Source organism: Alligator mississippiensis, chromosome 2 (assembly GCF_030867095.1).
Source record: "Alligator mississippiensis isolate rAllMis1 chromosome 2, rAllMis1, whole genome shotgun sequence".
Classification (NCBI taxonomy): Eukaryota; Metazoa; Chordata; order Crocodylia; family Alligatoridae; genus Alligator; species Alligator mississippiensis.
In genome coordinates, this window is record NC_081825.1 from 285676715 (window position 1) to 285694473 (window position 17759).

The 17759-nt window shown below is 46.7% G+C and overlaps 1 protein-coding gene across 4 annotated transcripts in view; it reads right to left on the bottom strand.

Annotated features, from left to right (window-relative positions):
- Nucleotides 1–7606: 7606 nt before the first annotated feature.
- CDC42BPB (CDC42 binding protein kinase beta) overlaps nucleotides 7607–17759 on the bottom strand; it is a 127971-nt gene continuing 117818 nt past the window's right edge. For 2 of the 4 annotated variants that reach the window (XM_059723250.1, XM_006276254.4), the window contains 8 exons: nucleotides 17103–17699; nucleotides 13784–13881; nucleotides 13591–13675; nucleotides 13350–13467; nucleotides 13139–13256; nucleotides 11880–11982; nucleotides 11724–11794; nucleotides 7607–9471 (listed from right to left, as the gene is read on the bottom strand). In XM_059723250.1, coding sequence (XP_059579233.1) covers nucleotides 9340–9471; nucleotides 11724–11794; nucleotides 11880–11982; nucleotides 13139–13256; nucleotides 13350–13467; nucleotides 13591–13675; nucleotides 13784–13881; nucleotides 17103–17699 — 1322 coding nt within the window. In that variant the 3' untranslated portion in view covers nucleotides 7607–9339. Of the gene's footprint in view, nucleotides 9472–11723; nucleotides 11795–11879; nucleotides 11983–13138; nucleotides 13257–13349; nucleotides 13471–13590; nucleotides 13676–13783; nucleotides 13882–17102; nucleotides 17700–17759 lie in introns of all 4 variants that reach the window. The other 2 variants (XM_014596424.3, XM_014596423.3) reach the window with 1 other exon arrangement.

Below are 17759 nucleotides of genomic sequence, written 5' to 3' on the forward strand. Positions count from 1 at the left end.
GCAGCATGTTGAGCTGGGTCGGAGAAGTCCTGGGGAATCAATCTGCCAGTCTGGGGCTGCTCCCTGTTGGCCCAATGTGCCACAGAGGGGCAGGCTGGCCGGGGCACAAGGGTACCCCAGTGCGGGGCTGGCCATCATTCAGCTCCCACACTGAAGCACCCTCATGCCCCAGCCATCCCTGTCAGCATCTACATGTGCCTGCTGTGGAGTTATTGTATTAGTGCTATCCTGCTGTGGAGTTAATTCATTTACTCCAGTCTAATAGGAGCGCACGTGCAGATGTGTGACAGTTACTGTGGAGCTAATTAGTCTACTGCACAGTAAGCGTCTCATGTAGAAATGCCCCTCTTCTCCAGAGTAAATAACCCAATTCATCTAACCTTTCTATGTACAGCCTGTTTGCTAGAGCTCTAATCATTTGTGTTCATCTCTAAACAATTTCCAATTTGGCCACCTCTGTTTTGAACTGCTGTGCTCAACACTGGACACAGCACTCCAGGTGAGGCCTCACTGGTGCTGAAGAGAGTAGAAGAGTCACGTCCTGTGACGTGCACATGCCACTCCTGAGCCATCCCTAAGTGCTTCCACAGGTTTTGGTGCTGGAGTCCAGTTTAAAACAACACTCAGCCAGCCGCTCTGTTGTTTTCCAGTGCCGAGCTCGATGCAGAAAGCTCTTACATGCAATCAGCAAGTGGTTTGCGTGTACGTCTGAAGCAGCAGCCCTGGTAGGAAAACATTTGAGTCATCTTCTGGTTCCCTGACTGTGCTCATCACTTTGAATATCTGAATCTTATTTCCCACCCCCCCAAGATGGTTGCACAAGACCTGAGCAAATATTCCTCTCCCTGTTTTCTATTGAAATGTTGTCACATTGTGGGTTTTGCCTTTCCTCTTAGTCAAGCTTGACATTTGTTATGAGAACGTCTTGGAGCTGCTTTTGTGTTTGTCATGTTGTTCCCCGAGGTGAGAGAGCAAATAGTTTATCAGGAAGATAGAGGAGTCGTAGGAGAACACTAGTCTGGAGCATTTGCTTCCTACATGACATTTAAGGACATGTTCAGAGCTAAAGTAGAGATAGGACTAAGAGGCACATCCTGTCCCTATCTACTTATGACATGTACCCAGGAGCAATAAGTGGAAATGCATCTAGTCATTGATTTTTTTTTAAGGCCAGAAGAGATGTTTGTGATAAGCTCATTTGACCGCCTGCATAACAAACACGGCCCCTAGGCCTGACAGTGTGGAAGTGTACGACTTAGCTTTGCATTTCTCTCTGTGGCCTCTCTCACATGCCTTGAGCACTCCACAAATTAGTGCAACAAGCCTCCCTTAGTGGGAATTCGTTACAGAATAACTTTTAAATGAGTAGGCACTGGATTCTGAACGCATGGAAATATATGCAAATGATTGCAAATTTGCAATCTACTGGGTTTTCAGTAGGGCTTGTTGGCAGGTACCGTACAGGAGGAGCTATGTTACTTTTTGTTTTGTTTTGTTTTCGTCTTTGGAAGACATTATCCTTTTTTTTTTCCAAGGCCTTAGAACTCATCTCTCTCTCTCTGTATGTGTGTATGTATATGCATATATCTCAGCCTCTGACAAAATGTGACAGCTGATATACAGCATTTAAATGCATTACATGTGTCTCTGGGATAATGGCCCACAAGAGAGTCAGACAAAATTGAATTTGCCTGTCAATGTGTTTCACTCCTAGACCAAGCACTTTCCAAATGTAGCCTGGTGCCCAATGGCTCACTCACCTCAAACACTGCCATGAACAGGGCAAGGTTTGGGCCAAGGTATGGGGGCACCATGGCTTTGCCTACACGCCCCAGCCTGGGTTACTACCTTTGGTGCTATGTCCTACACTTCTGAATGGACCATGGCTCTATGGGAGGGACTAGGTCCCAAATATCTCCCTTCTGCATTTTATGGCAGCTTCACGAGCCCTGAAGGAGGAGCAACTTCTGTCTGTGAGCCAGAAAGAGAAGTCGGAGAGCATGAGTAGGAAAAAAATGGATGGGAAGGAAGGGCTAGGCAGGGTGTTTCGTTTTCTTCACACCTAGCAACACTCCCTGGAAGCCAGACACAGCAGACACAGCAAGTACAACTAGGTGGTGGGCAGCAGAGCCGGGGGGAGGACAGGAGGTGACAAATGGGGAGGTCTGAGGCCATGGATGAATTAACCCGAGTCCCCTACAGCTGCCTTTTCGTGATCTTCGGTGTGGTGGAAGTGGCAAGGGCTCTCCCCAAGGACACAAGCCCCTGGTACCGAACGCTTCCTGCCCACGTGTGCCGAGCCACTCTCTGTCTTGAAACAAGACCAGGAGTGGAGTGGCGGGAACCCGCGCTGTAATGGCAAGCACGCAGCAGCACCGCAAGGCAGGCGGGGCAGGGACAGCGGCTAGGCCTGACTCCCTGCCTGCCAGCGGTCAGGACACATCCCCAAGCCTGGCTCGATGGCAGTACCGTAGGGCTTTGTCAGCATCAGTGGGAAAAAAGAATCACCGTGAGACACATTTCTAAGCTAAATAATCTCAGCAGGAAAAGCTCAGCAGCAGAGCACAAGGGCATCAAACAGCAGGCACCTCAACACAGGGAGCGCAGGCAAAAACAAGGTGCTGTGCGTGTGCCCTCCTGCAGAGCAGGGCCAAACCCATGTGCCAAGTGCTGAGCAATGCCAGGCCTAGCTCTTGGCCCAGCCCCGCGCTGGGCAGCGGGGCCAGCAAGCACCTGGCCGTCTCCCTGCTGCTGTAGCCACTGAATTACAGATGCCATGGTAACCGTATGCTGGAGCGCAGGACGTTAATTTACAAGAGCAGATTTTTCACGAGTGCCTGAATGAGTCTGCCTGCATCCTACACCAGGCAGCAAGGCCCCCCCGCTGCCCCCTGCCCAAGACTGGGTCCCGGGGGTGGACCTGGCAGCCTCTACTGACACAAGTGTCCTGAGTAACCTTGGCAAAGACCTCAGGCTGTGAGGGCCACGGGGACGCGGGTGCAGGGATGCTCCGGGGGCTGCACCTGACAGCTAGGCTAGGGGCTCTCAACAGGGCTGCACACAAGACCCTTTTGAGGGTGCCACATGCACCAGTTCTACTGCCACAGCTGGATGCAGTTGCCCCGTCCCCCTCCTGTGGTGGCTGACTGGGAAGCAGCTGTGGCAGGAGCAGCTGCCCTCCTGCAGGGCTCTCTGCAGATGTGTGCATTGCTGGGGCAGGGACCAGCAGGATCCAAATAGCCCAGGGAGGGGACGAGCCCAGCTGTGGGGCACTGTTGAAGCTGGTGGGCTCTGCCTGCCTCATGTCAGTGCCAAGACCCCCCCCCCCCCCCCCCCCCCCCCCACTTTGTGCAGGCACTAAGCATTTCCAAAGAACCAGTGGCAGGCGGGAGAGGGGAAACCTGAGCTGTCTGTGCTTTCACCGACCGAGCTACTGCAGGATGGTGCTGTCCCTTGACCTGCCTTGCTGCTGGGCCCAGGGCAGGATGTGCTCAAAGCTATTGTGTGGCATGAGACCAAGAGCCAGAGTCATGCCCGTGCCTGGGCCCCAGGGACACCAACCCAACGCTGCTGTGGCTCGGTGCACAAGATGGCAGCAAGATGACATGTCTCCGCTGCAATCAGCTCAACTCACAGCTCAGCCCCAGCACTGCCTGCCTCGTCCAGCCAAGCCCTGGCAGGACTGTGTTACCAGCGGTGAGCCTTCCTTTCATCCCCGCAAGGCCCAGCAGCAAGCACACACATTGGAGGCAAGGGGGGGGGTCTCGCTTGCTCCAGTTGCCCCCTTGGGCTCGCAAGACCCTGCACTGACACAGTGCGGTGTGTTCCCAGCACTAGGCCTGGCTGCCGCTTGTGATCCTGCCTGAGCCAGGATTTATGCCAAATGTATGAGATGCACAGGGTTGGCTGCAAGAGTGGGTTTAATGCAGGCAGAGCCTGTGTCTGTGAGTGCAAACAGCCCAGAGAGGGTGCGGCAGACAGGGGAGGTTTTGGGGCAGTGCCCTGAGGCTGGGACCAGTGTACAGGGCCAGGCCGTGCCACATGCACCCACCATGGGTCACGGTGTACGAAGGGCAGCACCAAGGGGCTCATTAACCTTGCGGGAGTCTGCTGAAACAGCACAGAAGGGGACGGGGAGGGTGTAATTGGATTTTTTTTTTTTTCCCCCCAGCTTTGCCTTGCTAATCAGTGCATTAATTAGGCTTGGACAAGGTTCCTGGGATTGCTCGGGCAACATTTGGGTACCCGACAGCTTTGTTTAGCTCTTGATGCTGGGAGGTAGGAGCTCCCACTGTGACAGACTAATGCAAAATACATTAGCATTAATGGTTGAAGCTCTGGAGCCATTGGTGCCCAGCAGTTAAAAAAAAAAAGCACTCATGGTAGTAACAGGCATCAACCAGCACATCTCCCCTAGCCGAGAGGGTCAGCTATTGACAGCCTGTGGGCTGGATGTGGCCCCCTGGAGCCGTGGGATCCGGCTCCTGGCAGTGGGGCTTCAGCTGCACTCACTTTCCTGTGCTGCTGAGCAGAAAATGTGGTGGTGGCTTGGTGCTAACACCATGGCCCCTGTGCCTCCACTGTCACCAAGGCACCCTCCCCGGCTCTGACCCAACCTCTCCCCCCGCACCATCGCTGTCTCTGGCCCTAAAGGTTGCTGCCCGCGGTGCTGGTGGCAATGCTGCGAGCGGGCGCTGAGCAGCTCCTCACAGGCGTGCCAGAGGGAAGCGTGGTTTGGTGCCTGGGCCCAGACACGCTCAGCAAATCCGGGCACCTAGGGACACATGGTCCCGAACAACTGTTTTCCTTTTTAGCAGGAGATGGCAGCAGCCGAGATACGGCGCTTCCCTGGCATGGAGCGGCTGCACTGCAGTGAGACAGATGCTGTGGCGGTCGAGAAGCTCGTCGCTGCAGCGTGCACGTCAGCACCCGTTACAGCCCCTTTTGCCTGGAGTTTCCTGCTGCAGCAGGCCAGGGCTGAGCAGGCCCAGACACAGCAGCACGTGCCCCCGGCATGGAGCAGGCGCGCAGCCCGGGAAGGCGCCTGTGAGGGGACAGACGTTAGAGCAGCAGAAGGGGGGCAGGGGGGCCACGGCTGGGCACCTGCTGCGCTGGTGCAGGGCAAGGCCTCGCATGCTGGTGGGGTTGAAAAGAAAGCAGCCAAGCAAACCCCCCCAGGGGGCTGCAGGAGCCAGCTGGCTCCTGCCGCTGTGGTCCTCGTCTGGCCGAACGGCTGCACTGCAGCTCTCATGTCTGTCATGACAACCCCCATCCTGCTCACAGCTTGATGGGCACTTTGCCAACCTGCCCCTCAGGCCTTTAGCCCTAGGGTGTTGGCATCACTGGCAGTCACATATTAACCCCTGCCCAGCTGCGACCTTGCTGGCACCTGCACTTCTGCTGCTGGCTGTGCGGCACTTCATTAACACCGGAGGCGCCAGCAAGACTCAGACTGGGCTCTTCTCCCTCTGCCCCCTGTGGAGCCTGGCACAATGGGCACAGGACCTAGAGCACCCACATCACAACAGCCCTGGCAGACCTAGCACGCCTTGTCCTGTAACCCGGTGAGTTGGGAAACCCAGGTCCGCACCCCTCAGCAAAGGAGCAGGGGAGGGGGTCAACCAAGGTGCCTCCCTCCCTCCCAGGAGAGCACCCTATGAAGCTGGACGGGGTGCTCAGGCAGGGCTCTCACTCTTCTGATAGCTAGGGCTAAAAAGGCAGCTGTTGGATTTCTCCTGGGACAGATGCAATGCCTCCCTCCAGTTGGAGATGAAACTCCTACAGAAGGGGCATAAAGCCTACTCCGTTTGCTGGTTTCTGAACATCTGGTTTGAAGCACCTAATCGCCCCAGTGTGTTTTGGAGGAGCCTGGGCACTCGGAGCAATTGCACCAGGTGGCAGGAGACCTAAGCACCCCCCACCCACCTTAAGGCAGTCTAACCCTGGGCAGCTCATCATGAGCAAACCTAATTTTTATGAGCTCTCAAATTCCAGGGGCAAAGATGAAGTATGTACTTCTGTGTTATACACACTGCAGATGGAGCGTGCCAGTATTCTCACCCCCTCCCAGGGGCTATTCATAACTAAGTAGTAGTTTGCTCTTAGGATACCTGCTCTGCAGCTGGGATTGTGTTACTGGATCGTTAGCAACACAAGACATTACAGGCAACTGGAGCTGAGCAGGTGACCACCCCAGCGTCTTTACTAAAGTGAAGGTCTGGTCCCCATGTTGCTCTGGGTAGGAAATTCTCCACATCAGAGCCCTCATTGGCACTAGCTACCTGAGGCCTTTGAAAACCTGATCTCAGTGCAAGGATCAACCACTCAAATGCCAACCAGCATATTTTTCTCAGGCTTTCCAGGGTTGGTAACATCCTACCTGGACCAGAGCTTCGGAGATTAAGCCCTAGTGCTGCTGCACTGACATCCCACAAATTCTACATGAAGTTATTTTGATGTTTTAAAGACAATCCCTTAATTAGCAAGAGATGAGAACCAGGAAGTCATTTATTTTAGCGGGAAGGGACACAACAGAAAGAAGGGCTGCCTCTTCTGAGTAGGATAGAAAGTGGGGGATATTTTCAATACTGAAGTAATTCACTCATTTCTGATCACTTCCCAGCATGCTTAAAATTGAGCCAGGCCTTTGTATTGGAGCAAATGCTGTGTATTTGACCCTGCTGCACCTTCACTTCCCTACTCGGCCTTCAATACACACAGAAAAATTGGCATGACAAATCATGGATGTGTAACTCCCCACAACCAGACACAAACCTGTCTGAACGCTTCCTGCATGTCCAGTTTGTTACATTCCCATCCGCTGTCATGCACTTCCCAGGTGGACCACGCATGTGCACTCTCTCTGTACTGGAGCGCCAGTCTCAAGGCACTGCCCTGCTGCAGCATGCAAGAGACCCAGTAATCCTTCAGCCCGATTGAGGAACAGCAGTGTTCAAAAGCAGAGGTCCAGCCAGGCTTACTCAGCTGGAAGGATGCTGGTGAACAGTAGGGGGAAGTCAACACTATTTGAGGGCTCCTCTGAAGTGCAGAGGAAGCGCACGGCCCTGTACTCCAGAACGGACATGGAAAAGAAAACGAGGTTTCAGCTCAAACGCCAGCTGTGTGGTGCTCAATGGCAAAGCAGCATATGTGGCATTTTAAGACTAAACATTGTTCAAATCCCCTCTGTGTCCAGGCACCAGAGGACTGATTAAAACCATGGTGCTTCAGCCCAGGCATTTCAATTCCCATGCTTGATATTGCCATAAATGTATTTTAGTTTCCTCTGGAACGAGTGCTTTAAGCAAGCCGGTTCTTTCAGGGTCTTTACGGCTTTACTGCATACGTAACATCCATTAAGGAAAGTATCTGAACAGATCCCTTGTCCCTTCACTGGCACTTCAGCCGCCAACAAACAGTTGTTATAAACCACTGCAAATAACCTACTATGAGTCAGAGTCTGAATTAAATGACAATCCTTGAAGACCAAATTGCAAAGGTTTCTCTTTGCTATTGAATGAGTCTGTCTGCACAAAAGTGCACCCTGATCTCATATTGCTCATGAATGGAGTGTAAAAAAAAAAATAATTTGGTTGGTGATGAACGCTTCAACTAAACACGGTGAGTTTATTATGAAATGAACCTGGTAAAAGCATTTGTACATGTCAAGACAGACCAGTATGAACTTTAAAACCTCCCTCTTCCGCTTTATTGACAGGTAAATTGTTCAAAAATGTTCTCACAATTCAATAATTACAAAGACTTAGACTTACATTAAAAAAGTAAAAACCAGAAAACCCCCAAAGCAGTAGTGTCCAGCTCTAAGTGAGCACCCTTTATCGATAATCTGAGAGAAAGCAAGTACTGTCAAACACTTAATGAAACAGGATTAAATGTTGACTAGAACACTCAGTTTAAACTAAGTAAGTGCACGTCCTATACAGTGTTTCAGAAAAGAACATTAGCCATCGGTATAATATCATTTGCCCATTTAAACCAAATTTTAAATAAGTGACATCCAACTGTCATAGAATTGGCACAGAAGGCACACTAGTGTGACAATGACAAACTGGATATGCCAGCCACTGAAATAATTACAAGCTTTTCATGAAACGTGGTCACAAATCCTTGATTACTAAATGTATAATACATGGAAGCATGAGATTAAATATACACGCAAAACATCACCACTGCACGTGGGCCATAGCAAAATATACAGGAGTGTGTTGTGCATTTTTCTACATGATCAATATGTGATTAATAATCATGGGGTCTTCATGCAGGTGAGGATACAATTAATGAAAAAAAGCAGCACCCTCGTTTACACGTCCTTCACGTTCCACTTTGGTTACCAATACAAGACTGGTGTTTTAGTATGATACAATCCCTTAATTCAAGCAGACTTCAAGGGTAGTGTTCCCACAAGAACGTTTGCTAGCTAAAAAAAAAAAAGAAAAGAAAAAAGTAGTGTATCTTTACACTGAAAAACCAAGAGAAAACTTCTCAGAAGAGGAGAGCAGGAACTAGGAGTAAAATCTGTTTTCACAGCAGTAATCACTGATGTTTTAAAAGCCCTGACTAATGATTGTGACTGGGGCAGGGGCTAAAAAGCGGGGTAAGGGCAAAATGTTATTGGTTACAGTCCTATGTACAAGACTTGTAAGTCGGTAGAAAGATAGACAGTTGTGTAGCTGAATATGTAATGGCTAAATGAATTAAAAGGCCACAATACTATAACCAACTTTCCTTTGACTTCCTGATGGTTTTACTGATGTTGGAAACAACCTACAGCTTCCTACCATTCTCCTAAAGGCTTAGGGAACAAACAGTTATGGGAAAAAGGGAAAAGTATATTCATCTGAGGATGCAACTAAACCTGCTTGTATTTCCTATTCAGAGATCCAAATTTTGTCTAAAAGGATTTCCTGCTAATGAGACATTACATCATTCTATAGAAAAATAATATTCCTGATGCTGCTTAATAATAACACTATCAGCATCTCTTCGCTATTTCTTTTTCAGCATAAGAATAAGACTATTTACTGGTGGCTGTCAATGCTTCTATGCAAAGTAACTGCATCATCACTGTGCAGAAAGGAATCAACCATGACTGAACAGTGAACAATTCTGCATAAAAAGCCTGATCCCTATATTGTAGTAAAGGGTTTTTCTTCATTTCAATATTTTGTATCTACAATCTGGACATAATAATTATTTCTTGTGCAACGCTAGAGATTCAGCATCAGCCTTGGCACTAGCATCTGAGACAGCTTGGCCCCGCTCTGGAATACTCCGTGGAGTAGCAGATGATCAAAGTCGGAACTGGTGGGAGTTGTAGTGTTACGCGTCACAGGTTGACTGATCCAATCCATCTAGTGTCAGCTGATTCCTATGCGGAGAATTGGGACTTGGGGGACCGCTTGGGTTTGAGCTGTTAGAGGGAGTAGAGTGTTTGGTGGAGTCTGAATCAGGCTGTTAAAGAGAAACATTAAAAAGGATTACATTTCTTATTTAAAATATGCTGCAACTAAGAAGCTCTCCAGGCACTTCACAAATTATCCTGTGTAACACACTTATGAGGCAGGCAAGCGTGGGACTTGTTTTACTGATTCAAGTGAGACACAGAGAAATGTAGGGGCTGGCACAAAGTGAACTGAGGTTAATGCAAGTATTTCCATTAGTGGCAGTGGGCTTGGATCAGTCATTTACATGACTTACTGATACCAGACAAGTCAGAAAAAGAACTCAGGAGTTGCTCCTTCCTTTCCTAAGTCCCCCTGTAAACTACTGTTCCTTAGCCACTAAAAAGCTATTCCCTGTACAAAAGCAAAATTTGTTTATAGTTGCTGTAATGCAGGATTTTTCAGGAAGCTCTCTTTTAGCGACTGAAACAGATAAAAATAGAGTTTGTTTGCACATATGGTATATAAATAATTCTACCCAAATGCTTCTGTTTTTGGGTAAGTAGAGATGGAAAGAAGTTAAACAGTTTGCAAATTGTTTACCAAGTGGCTCTGGCAGGATTTTGACTGCATGACTACGAAGTATTTTGACTGCATGACAAAAATCATAGATGCCAAACAGACGGGATGCCAAGGTAGGTCCAGAAGTAACAGGTATTTACTGGAGAATCCTTCCAGCGAGTAACTCAGTTCAGAGAGCCTATCCGTGGTCGTTTTCCAGATGTCCTGCTGATAGTTGGAACTCTGCCTCCAGATCTTGGTCCTACCTCAGCAGCCAGTTGGCTACTTTCCTACTCTTTTGGTGCAAGTTGTAAGGCCTGACACTGCACATATTCATGGCTAATGAAAAGCTTCATGGGGAAACCACTGTCACTACTGTCAGTTATTTTTGGGAAGGGGAATTTATATTTAGCAGAAAGACTGAAAGGTGACATCCTTGAATGATGTTGTTCCTGAGATTGTCTTGGCTCAGATAAACAAGGCCATCTATAATAAGATTATTCTGACAAGATAAACAATTGAATTCATGCTGTGACACATGGCAATGAGCCGTGGGGGAAAAATGCTATAAAGCTGCAAAGCAGCATTAGAGCTTTATTCTACACATATAATAAAGTATTACTTTTTAAATGAAACTCTACGTGACAGCCAGAACAAACCTGAATAATTACACAAATATTTAAGTCCTACCAGAATATGCATCTACGATTAGTAGCAAATCATTAGAATATAGACAGTACAACAATGAAAACAAGATCTGCAGGTGGCCAGCAGCCGAAAAACATCAAGATCTTTTTGTGCCTACACGCAGAATCCCAATTTTAAAATGCTTGCTCTGTGTGGCTTATTCAAGGCAACTACAAGCCAGCACAGAACTCTGGGCCATGACCATCAGAAGTGCCGGGGGTTGGAGGTGTACAACCAAAGAGAAGCAGATATTTTTTGTAGGTAAGTAGAGAAGCAGTCACCTAAGCAATCGCCCTCTGAAAATCAGGTCTTTAAAAGTTAGGCACTCAAAAATCACTGATCGCTTGTGAAGATCTTGGTCTACGGGTTTAATCTCCTAGTTATGTTTCTAACATTTCCATCATAGGAAAGACTAGGTCAGGGTCAATACAGGTGAAATAGCTCACTTTCACTACACTGCTGAAAGACCCTGGAGTTTCTCCTGTTTATACTGCTACATCTATCAGGAAGGCAGAAGGCAAGGCAGGCTTCAGAGGTATGACATTTTGTAAGCGATAACTCACTTTGGTAGCAAAAGGTAACAATGTCCTGGCAACAACCAACTTCATCAAAGGCTAACAAAAGCTCATGCCTCTGAATCAGTTAGTCTCTAATGCCTTTGACATGTTACATTTTTTGCACTATATATGCTGTTTCAGTGTGACAAAGCAAGTGTCCACACATTCACAGCCTCCCAGAATCCCAGAGCCATCCGCTCTGCTTCCCAAGGGCGGAGGGAGGCAGGGCATGCAGGGCTCTCTGTTAGTTCTCCCAGCCAGCAACTTGTCAGAGCCCTGCAGGGGCTCTACTGCCACGGCCGTCAGTCTTGCCAGCGCTCTAGCAGTGGTGGTGGTGCTGCAGGAACAACCATCACCACTGCCCGAACCCTGGGAAGAGCTGGGGTTCTGGCAGAGGCAGAATGGGAGTCTCTCCCACCAGATCAGCCCTTGTGACATGGGTGGTGCAGGAGGAACCCATCTCTACCTTGCTCAGGCAAGAAAAACTATAAAATGTCAACATCAATCTTCATTTTACCTCTTTGTCAAACTCCTGGTCAGGATCGGACATACTGCGCAAAGGCATGGCTCCTCCCACATCGCTGCCACCTACCAAACAAAGGCATTTTACACCTCTTGTTGAAACAATGGAAGCGATAACCTAGGGGGGGGTGTTGCTTGTTTTCAGTCTTACTTGATGAGGGCCATGAAATGTAGGTTTTGCTTTTCTGCTGCTGCCGTGAGAGGTTAGCTGCAGGGGAACATGCTTTCTCGTCTTGCGCAGGAGGTAAGACGCTCTGCAACAGAAACCAAGCAGACCATTAGCTGGCAATAAGATAATCCCAATTAAGGCTTTTCCCCCCCCCCCAATAAAAGAAGTTCTAACCTAATTTCACAACTCTGCTTCTGAAACGATTACACAGCATTGTTTCAGAAACAAAAACCAACCCACTGCACTTGCTTCACTGCATCCATACACGCACCCTTCAAACACCCTCAAACAAAGCACTGAACCCGAAAGTGGCCATTAGAAATTCCTTCCAGCTGCTGGAGACAGGAATCACTGGAACCTGAGAGCCAGCAAACCCTTTATATAGGGGTAGTGACACCACCACCAGTTTCGTTTTCCTGTCTCCTCCTGCTGGGAGGAAGGATGCATTATCCTTATCTGGACTAGCTAAGAAGGATGAGAGAAATGCTGGCAGCTTTTAAATGGAAGGTAGGAGAGATACAACTGTATGTTCACAGCTTACTCTGACTTAACTTTGTTTTAATTTAGCAGATGACAAAGGGTTATATTTGTTAATTCTAAGTACAAACAAGAAAAGCAGTAAACAATGACTTACATGCATGCTAGTATTTAGCTTCCAATTGGGTTAGTTTCCCCCAGTAATTTTGCTCTAGTATTGGCAAAGTGCCACTGCACACCATTCCAGTTCCTAAGGTTTAGAGCTACTCCTACCCTTGCTAAGGAAGCAGAGGAGGGAGAGGAAGAGGAAGAAAGCAGAGGGGAGCCTTGCAGTGAGGCCTGGTCATTCTGGAGAAAGATTTCAGCAGAGATAGGGCTCATGTGATAGACGTGCTCAAAGCTTGTTGGAGGTGATATCAGAGCAGAGTGTCGAGAGGATGAGGGGGAAGGAAATTCATTCTGTTATTTTAACAAGACAAACAAGAAAAAGGAAGGAGGAGAGACTGATTATTTATAAAATACTATCAAACTCCTGGCAGTGCTATTTGTTTCTTCTAGCTTTCCATTTGTAAGCCGGCTATGTATATTTCCTTGTATAGGATTTAGAAGCATTAGGCATCGTAATAGCATACAGTGTTTGAAGTCATGACAGGAAAGTGAATGATTTTGTCTGCTTATGCTTAAAACCCTATACATTCCTTTCTGTGCAGCTTTTCCATGCAAAGCTGAACATGAGTATCCCCTCGCCATTATACTGATTTTACCAGTGGGAGATCCATGAGAACTTGCATTCCATCTCCTGGTCCCATATGAGCCACGTGGTTGAAATTGGTCGGGTTGGAAATCATTTTTGACCTTAACTCAGGATCTCTAAGCATTTCTCTGGGAGGGGGAAACAAATATAGAATTTTTTAAAATATCTGCAATCTTTCCATTTCAAGGGGTACAAATTATGCAGAGAATGTAAATTCTTACCGCCTTTGTTGCAGTCTCTCTTCTTCAGGAACCTTAAAGACAAATCTCCTTTTACTTCTAGTTCGAAGCATTTGCTTTTTGCTGTTATCAGAAGTTTCTGGCACACTGAGGACTGCTCCTGCTGCACCACAAACACAATGCAGTCACACATGTGCATTAAATACTCACACAATAAAATCTACCTACCAACATGCATTGTTTTAAAAAAAAATGTGATTCCTTGAATCTACATTTTACTAACCTGAGAACTTATTCTTGAAATATATTAGTCGCGGCGGCTCACAGTTCAGGAGATTCAGCGTGCCCTCCACATTTAGTGGTCTGATCTGTTTTGGAAACAAAGGGAGGAAAAGAATCAACCCACATCTGACATACACGGGGAAGCCTACATGCCAATTCAGAAAGTTGTTCAACAGAAGAAGTGAACGACTTACTCTTCTAAGGCCAATAGTCTGAACCCACTCCATAGTGTTAACATCGAAGACATCAACGCCGTATTCACTATACACTGTTATATATGAAGAGTTGCAACCTGGAACAGATTAAAAACAACAAAAACAATGGGGAGCTCAGCAACTGTGGAGTTAGAATGAGTTTGGGCAATGCTTCTGTAACAGTGCATGTTTAATGAATTATGTGGTATGTGAGAAGTGAGAGGAGTGAAAAATTAAAGACAATAGGTCTCCATTTTTTCAAAGTTGCCCATCTTTAAGGTAGAGACTCTAATAGGCCCTCTTGGGTTGATGCTATTTTAGCAAAATGTTTGCTGTGGACAACCACTGCTACCCTGGAATATTTCTTTATTGTGATATTTTGGATAAATTCACTGCTTTTGACTTCATATTATGATTTTAATCATCTTAAGATGGTGTCTAGAGCCTACACAATAAGTGTTAAGAATTGTAACTTGCTATTCCATAGAAAAAACAGCCTCTTTCAGGTTACTATTTATAAAGATGCAGTTTGCTGCATTTTGAATATGATGCAAGTTTATGACACACAGCCAGCATAGGTGGCAGGGTCACCATCTGTGAGGCAAGTCATTCAAGGTTTTGCCACCAATCTTAATTTTCATTTCCTCTCTTCTGATCTGAATAATTTACCAACATGCACATATATACCCAAAGGTACCATCAGGTTAATGGAACATACCACTTGGGACTTTCAAACTTGCTCGCTCGCTCGCTCTCTCTCTCTTTCTGAACCAACGTCAAATCAATTAGCAAATAACTTTAGGTTAGCTCAGAGGAAAATGCAAAGAATCAGGACATCTTGACACCAAGCAGCTTGCATCAGAAAAAGGTCCATGTTCCTTGGAAAGAACATCTACTATTGTTCATGTGCGATTTTGGGGGGGGGGGGGGTGGTTGAGAATTGCTTTAATAAATAAGGAAGAGGAAAAATGAAACAGGAAAGCCTAATATATAATTGAATCTATGCAAGAGAACAATCAAATAGAGGGAAGTCTAGAACAGATGGCTATCATGAACCAAACCCTATCTTCTAGAAATGACTCAATGCCTGGACAGGTTTACACATACACATTGGTGTAACTGGTATAACACTATGGTAGAGGGGCAAGGTGGGGGGGAAGAAGTGATAGACAGATAATGCAAACTCCTAAATGAGGGTAACTTCACCCAACTGGTAGAGAATTACCCCTGACAGAATTAAGGTGAAATGCTATTGTCGCACCGTACAGCAACTTAGGGGTCTGTTCACATCTCTCCTGGGGTAGCTATTAGCTCTCAGCCCCCTAGTAACAAAGCATCCCAGAGGCAGTGTAATGTGAGGGCTAATTCAGGTCAGCTGCAGATGTCTGTGCTCCACCTGGTCAAGGCCATATTCAGATAGACTCCTTCCCTAATGTTAGAGTAGTGGCTCTCAACTCCTCCCAAGTCAGGGCACCTTCCAGCACTTTTCTGAATTTGGCAGCACTCCTGGTTGAGAACCACTGTTGTGCTTCCTTCGATGACCTTGGTGGCTCTCAACCGGGGAACTGCCTGTCACTCCTGCCTGTAGGGTTTCCTGATAAACCTAAAGCAAGCAGGAACAGAGACATAACTAATGGAGTTTTGAGCCCTAGGCAAACGCCCCTGTGCCCAGGAGGTGGAGGAAGGGCAGGGGTCCAACCCTGCATGCTTCTCCTGGAAACAAGGGTGGGCAAAGTACACCTCTGTTTCTGGGAGAAGCATGTGAGGGTGGACTGGGAAAGGCTGCAGGAAGAGAACAGGCTCTAGCTGCTTCCTGATCTACCTCCACAGGAGGCATGCAGGGCATTTTAACCTGGCCATGGCAGCACCCACGTCCCAGCACCGCTGGAAGGCACACTGCGCACTGCAGAACTACTGTCTTAAAGGGAGAATGTGTCCCATCAGTAAGGTCTAGAAGTTAAACAAATTCCACCACATGATAAAATCTAACAGCCAACCTCTTAGTAACTGCAAAAGGAAAAACAACCAAATGCCTCTTCCAGTTTTGTGTCCTCATAAAGGGGTAACTAAGGAGGAAAGGACAAAAAGCCACCCACAGCACTAACACACACAGCACCAGAACGGAGGCAGGAAGAGTAGGCTAGTGAAAAGGCAAGTAACCCATTGGCAGTGGGGCAAGTGATCTTCCCCACTTTATCTCTGGGTCAATGACAAACTGCAAACTGAACGTGCAAAAGATCTGAAAAAGCTCATGATAATAGAAAGTAGTAACACAGCACTCTACTACACTCATTTACTGAAATACAATACAACAAAAACTGCTGGAAAAAACTAATATTTGTTTTGGCTAGCCTTGTTTGAAAGTGAATTTGCTGACTACATCCCTTCCTGGTGTCCCTGGTTCAAACTCTGATGTACAGAACTGAGTCAGGAAAGCAAGCAACCAATTTCTGTCGAGCACTATTAAACTAAAATAAACCATTAAGGGCTGGCAGTTTGGGCAGCTAGTTTACTCCGTGCTTGAATTTAGTATTTATACACTTGCTTTCTCTCTGTCCCTAGTCCTTCAGAATGAATTCTCATTGACATTTAAGCTCCATATTGTTTATAATAAAACATAAAAACTATCATAGTAAAAATAAACAATAATGAAAAAAATTTCTAAACTGCCAGCAGGCTGCTGACTCATTTGTGCCCTGCCCTAAAGAGCTGACAAATCTCAGAGCTAGACCAGGGTGAAAAACATAACACATTTGGGGAAAACTTTCAAGTGAAAGGAGGTGAAATGTTATGACCAGCTCCAGCTCTAACAAAAGTATCATTTTTCTTGACTCCTGCCCTCTTAGCAAGTCAGGAATTCTGATTTACACCTTTGTCAATTTTTTTTGAGCCCAGCACGCAGAAAGTAACCAGAAGACAACTTTACTTTTAAATCTTGTAGCAAAGTAAGCCATGATTTCTATAATAAAGAACTTGCATACTGATCTGTCTTTTGGTATCCTATATCCAGGTTACTCTTGGGTCAAACAGATATGAATTTCACATGGAAACTCTTATCTTGCCTTATGTCTAGGGTTTCCCCCCTTCCTGTCTTCTGTGACAAAAAACATTCTTTCTGGTAGCATCCAGGATTTCTGCACCAAGTGTAAGTGTGGTGATCTTTAACAATGCTAACAGGAGGGAACATTATCCTATTAATTCATCAACATTTCAACTGGAGAAGTTCAGACAATACCAAAGCAAAATAGAATACGTGCTGAATATTTTTAGACAAGTAAAGCAGCAACAGCGATATTGCAACAGAAAAACATATACATACTACAGGCAACAGGAGTTGCAGGCCACATTAGTTCCTGCATGCGTGACCTTCGACCTTGTGAATCGACGTACAATCCCATATGGCTGAAGCAAAGCAGGTATTCCTCATTACTGAGTTCCACAGCACAAAGGGCATCAAAAGACTGCTGTGAGAGGAACATAAGCGAGGGGTCATTAGGATTTACCAGGTTTATAGACTGTCCGTCTCCCTGGATGTTCAACAGAGAGAACCCAGACTGGTAGCCAACACACAGCTTGTCCTTGAACACTGACATCCACTGTACGGTTCCAGAAGCCTGAATTTCACTGAATTTTTTGTGGAAAGGTTTAGTTCTGTGAGTTTCATAGCAAAGAACCTGTCGTTTGACTGCCACAAACAAGCAAACGGAAGAACTTTTCTTCAGTGTTCCAGTTGTAATAAATTGGCAGCCTTTAGTTTCTGGAAGTTTGATATCAAAGTTGCCTTCTGATCCATCCAGGGAGGCCCAGGGGTATAAGTGAACGTGATGGTTCCGACCGCAGACAAGGACGATAATTTTCTCTTTGGGCACAGGCTCTATCTGGTACACCTTCTTACAGTCAGCAGCTCGGACTATCACTGCAATAAAGAACAAATACTACCATATGATAATACCTCCAGGCTTCCACAAGTCCACTG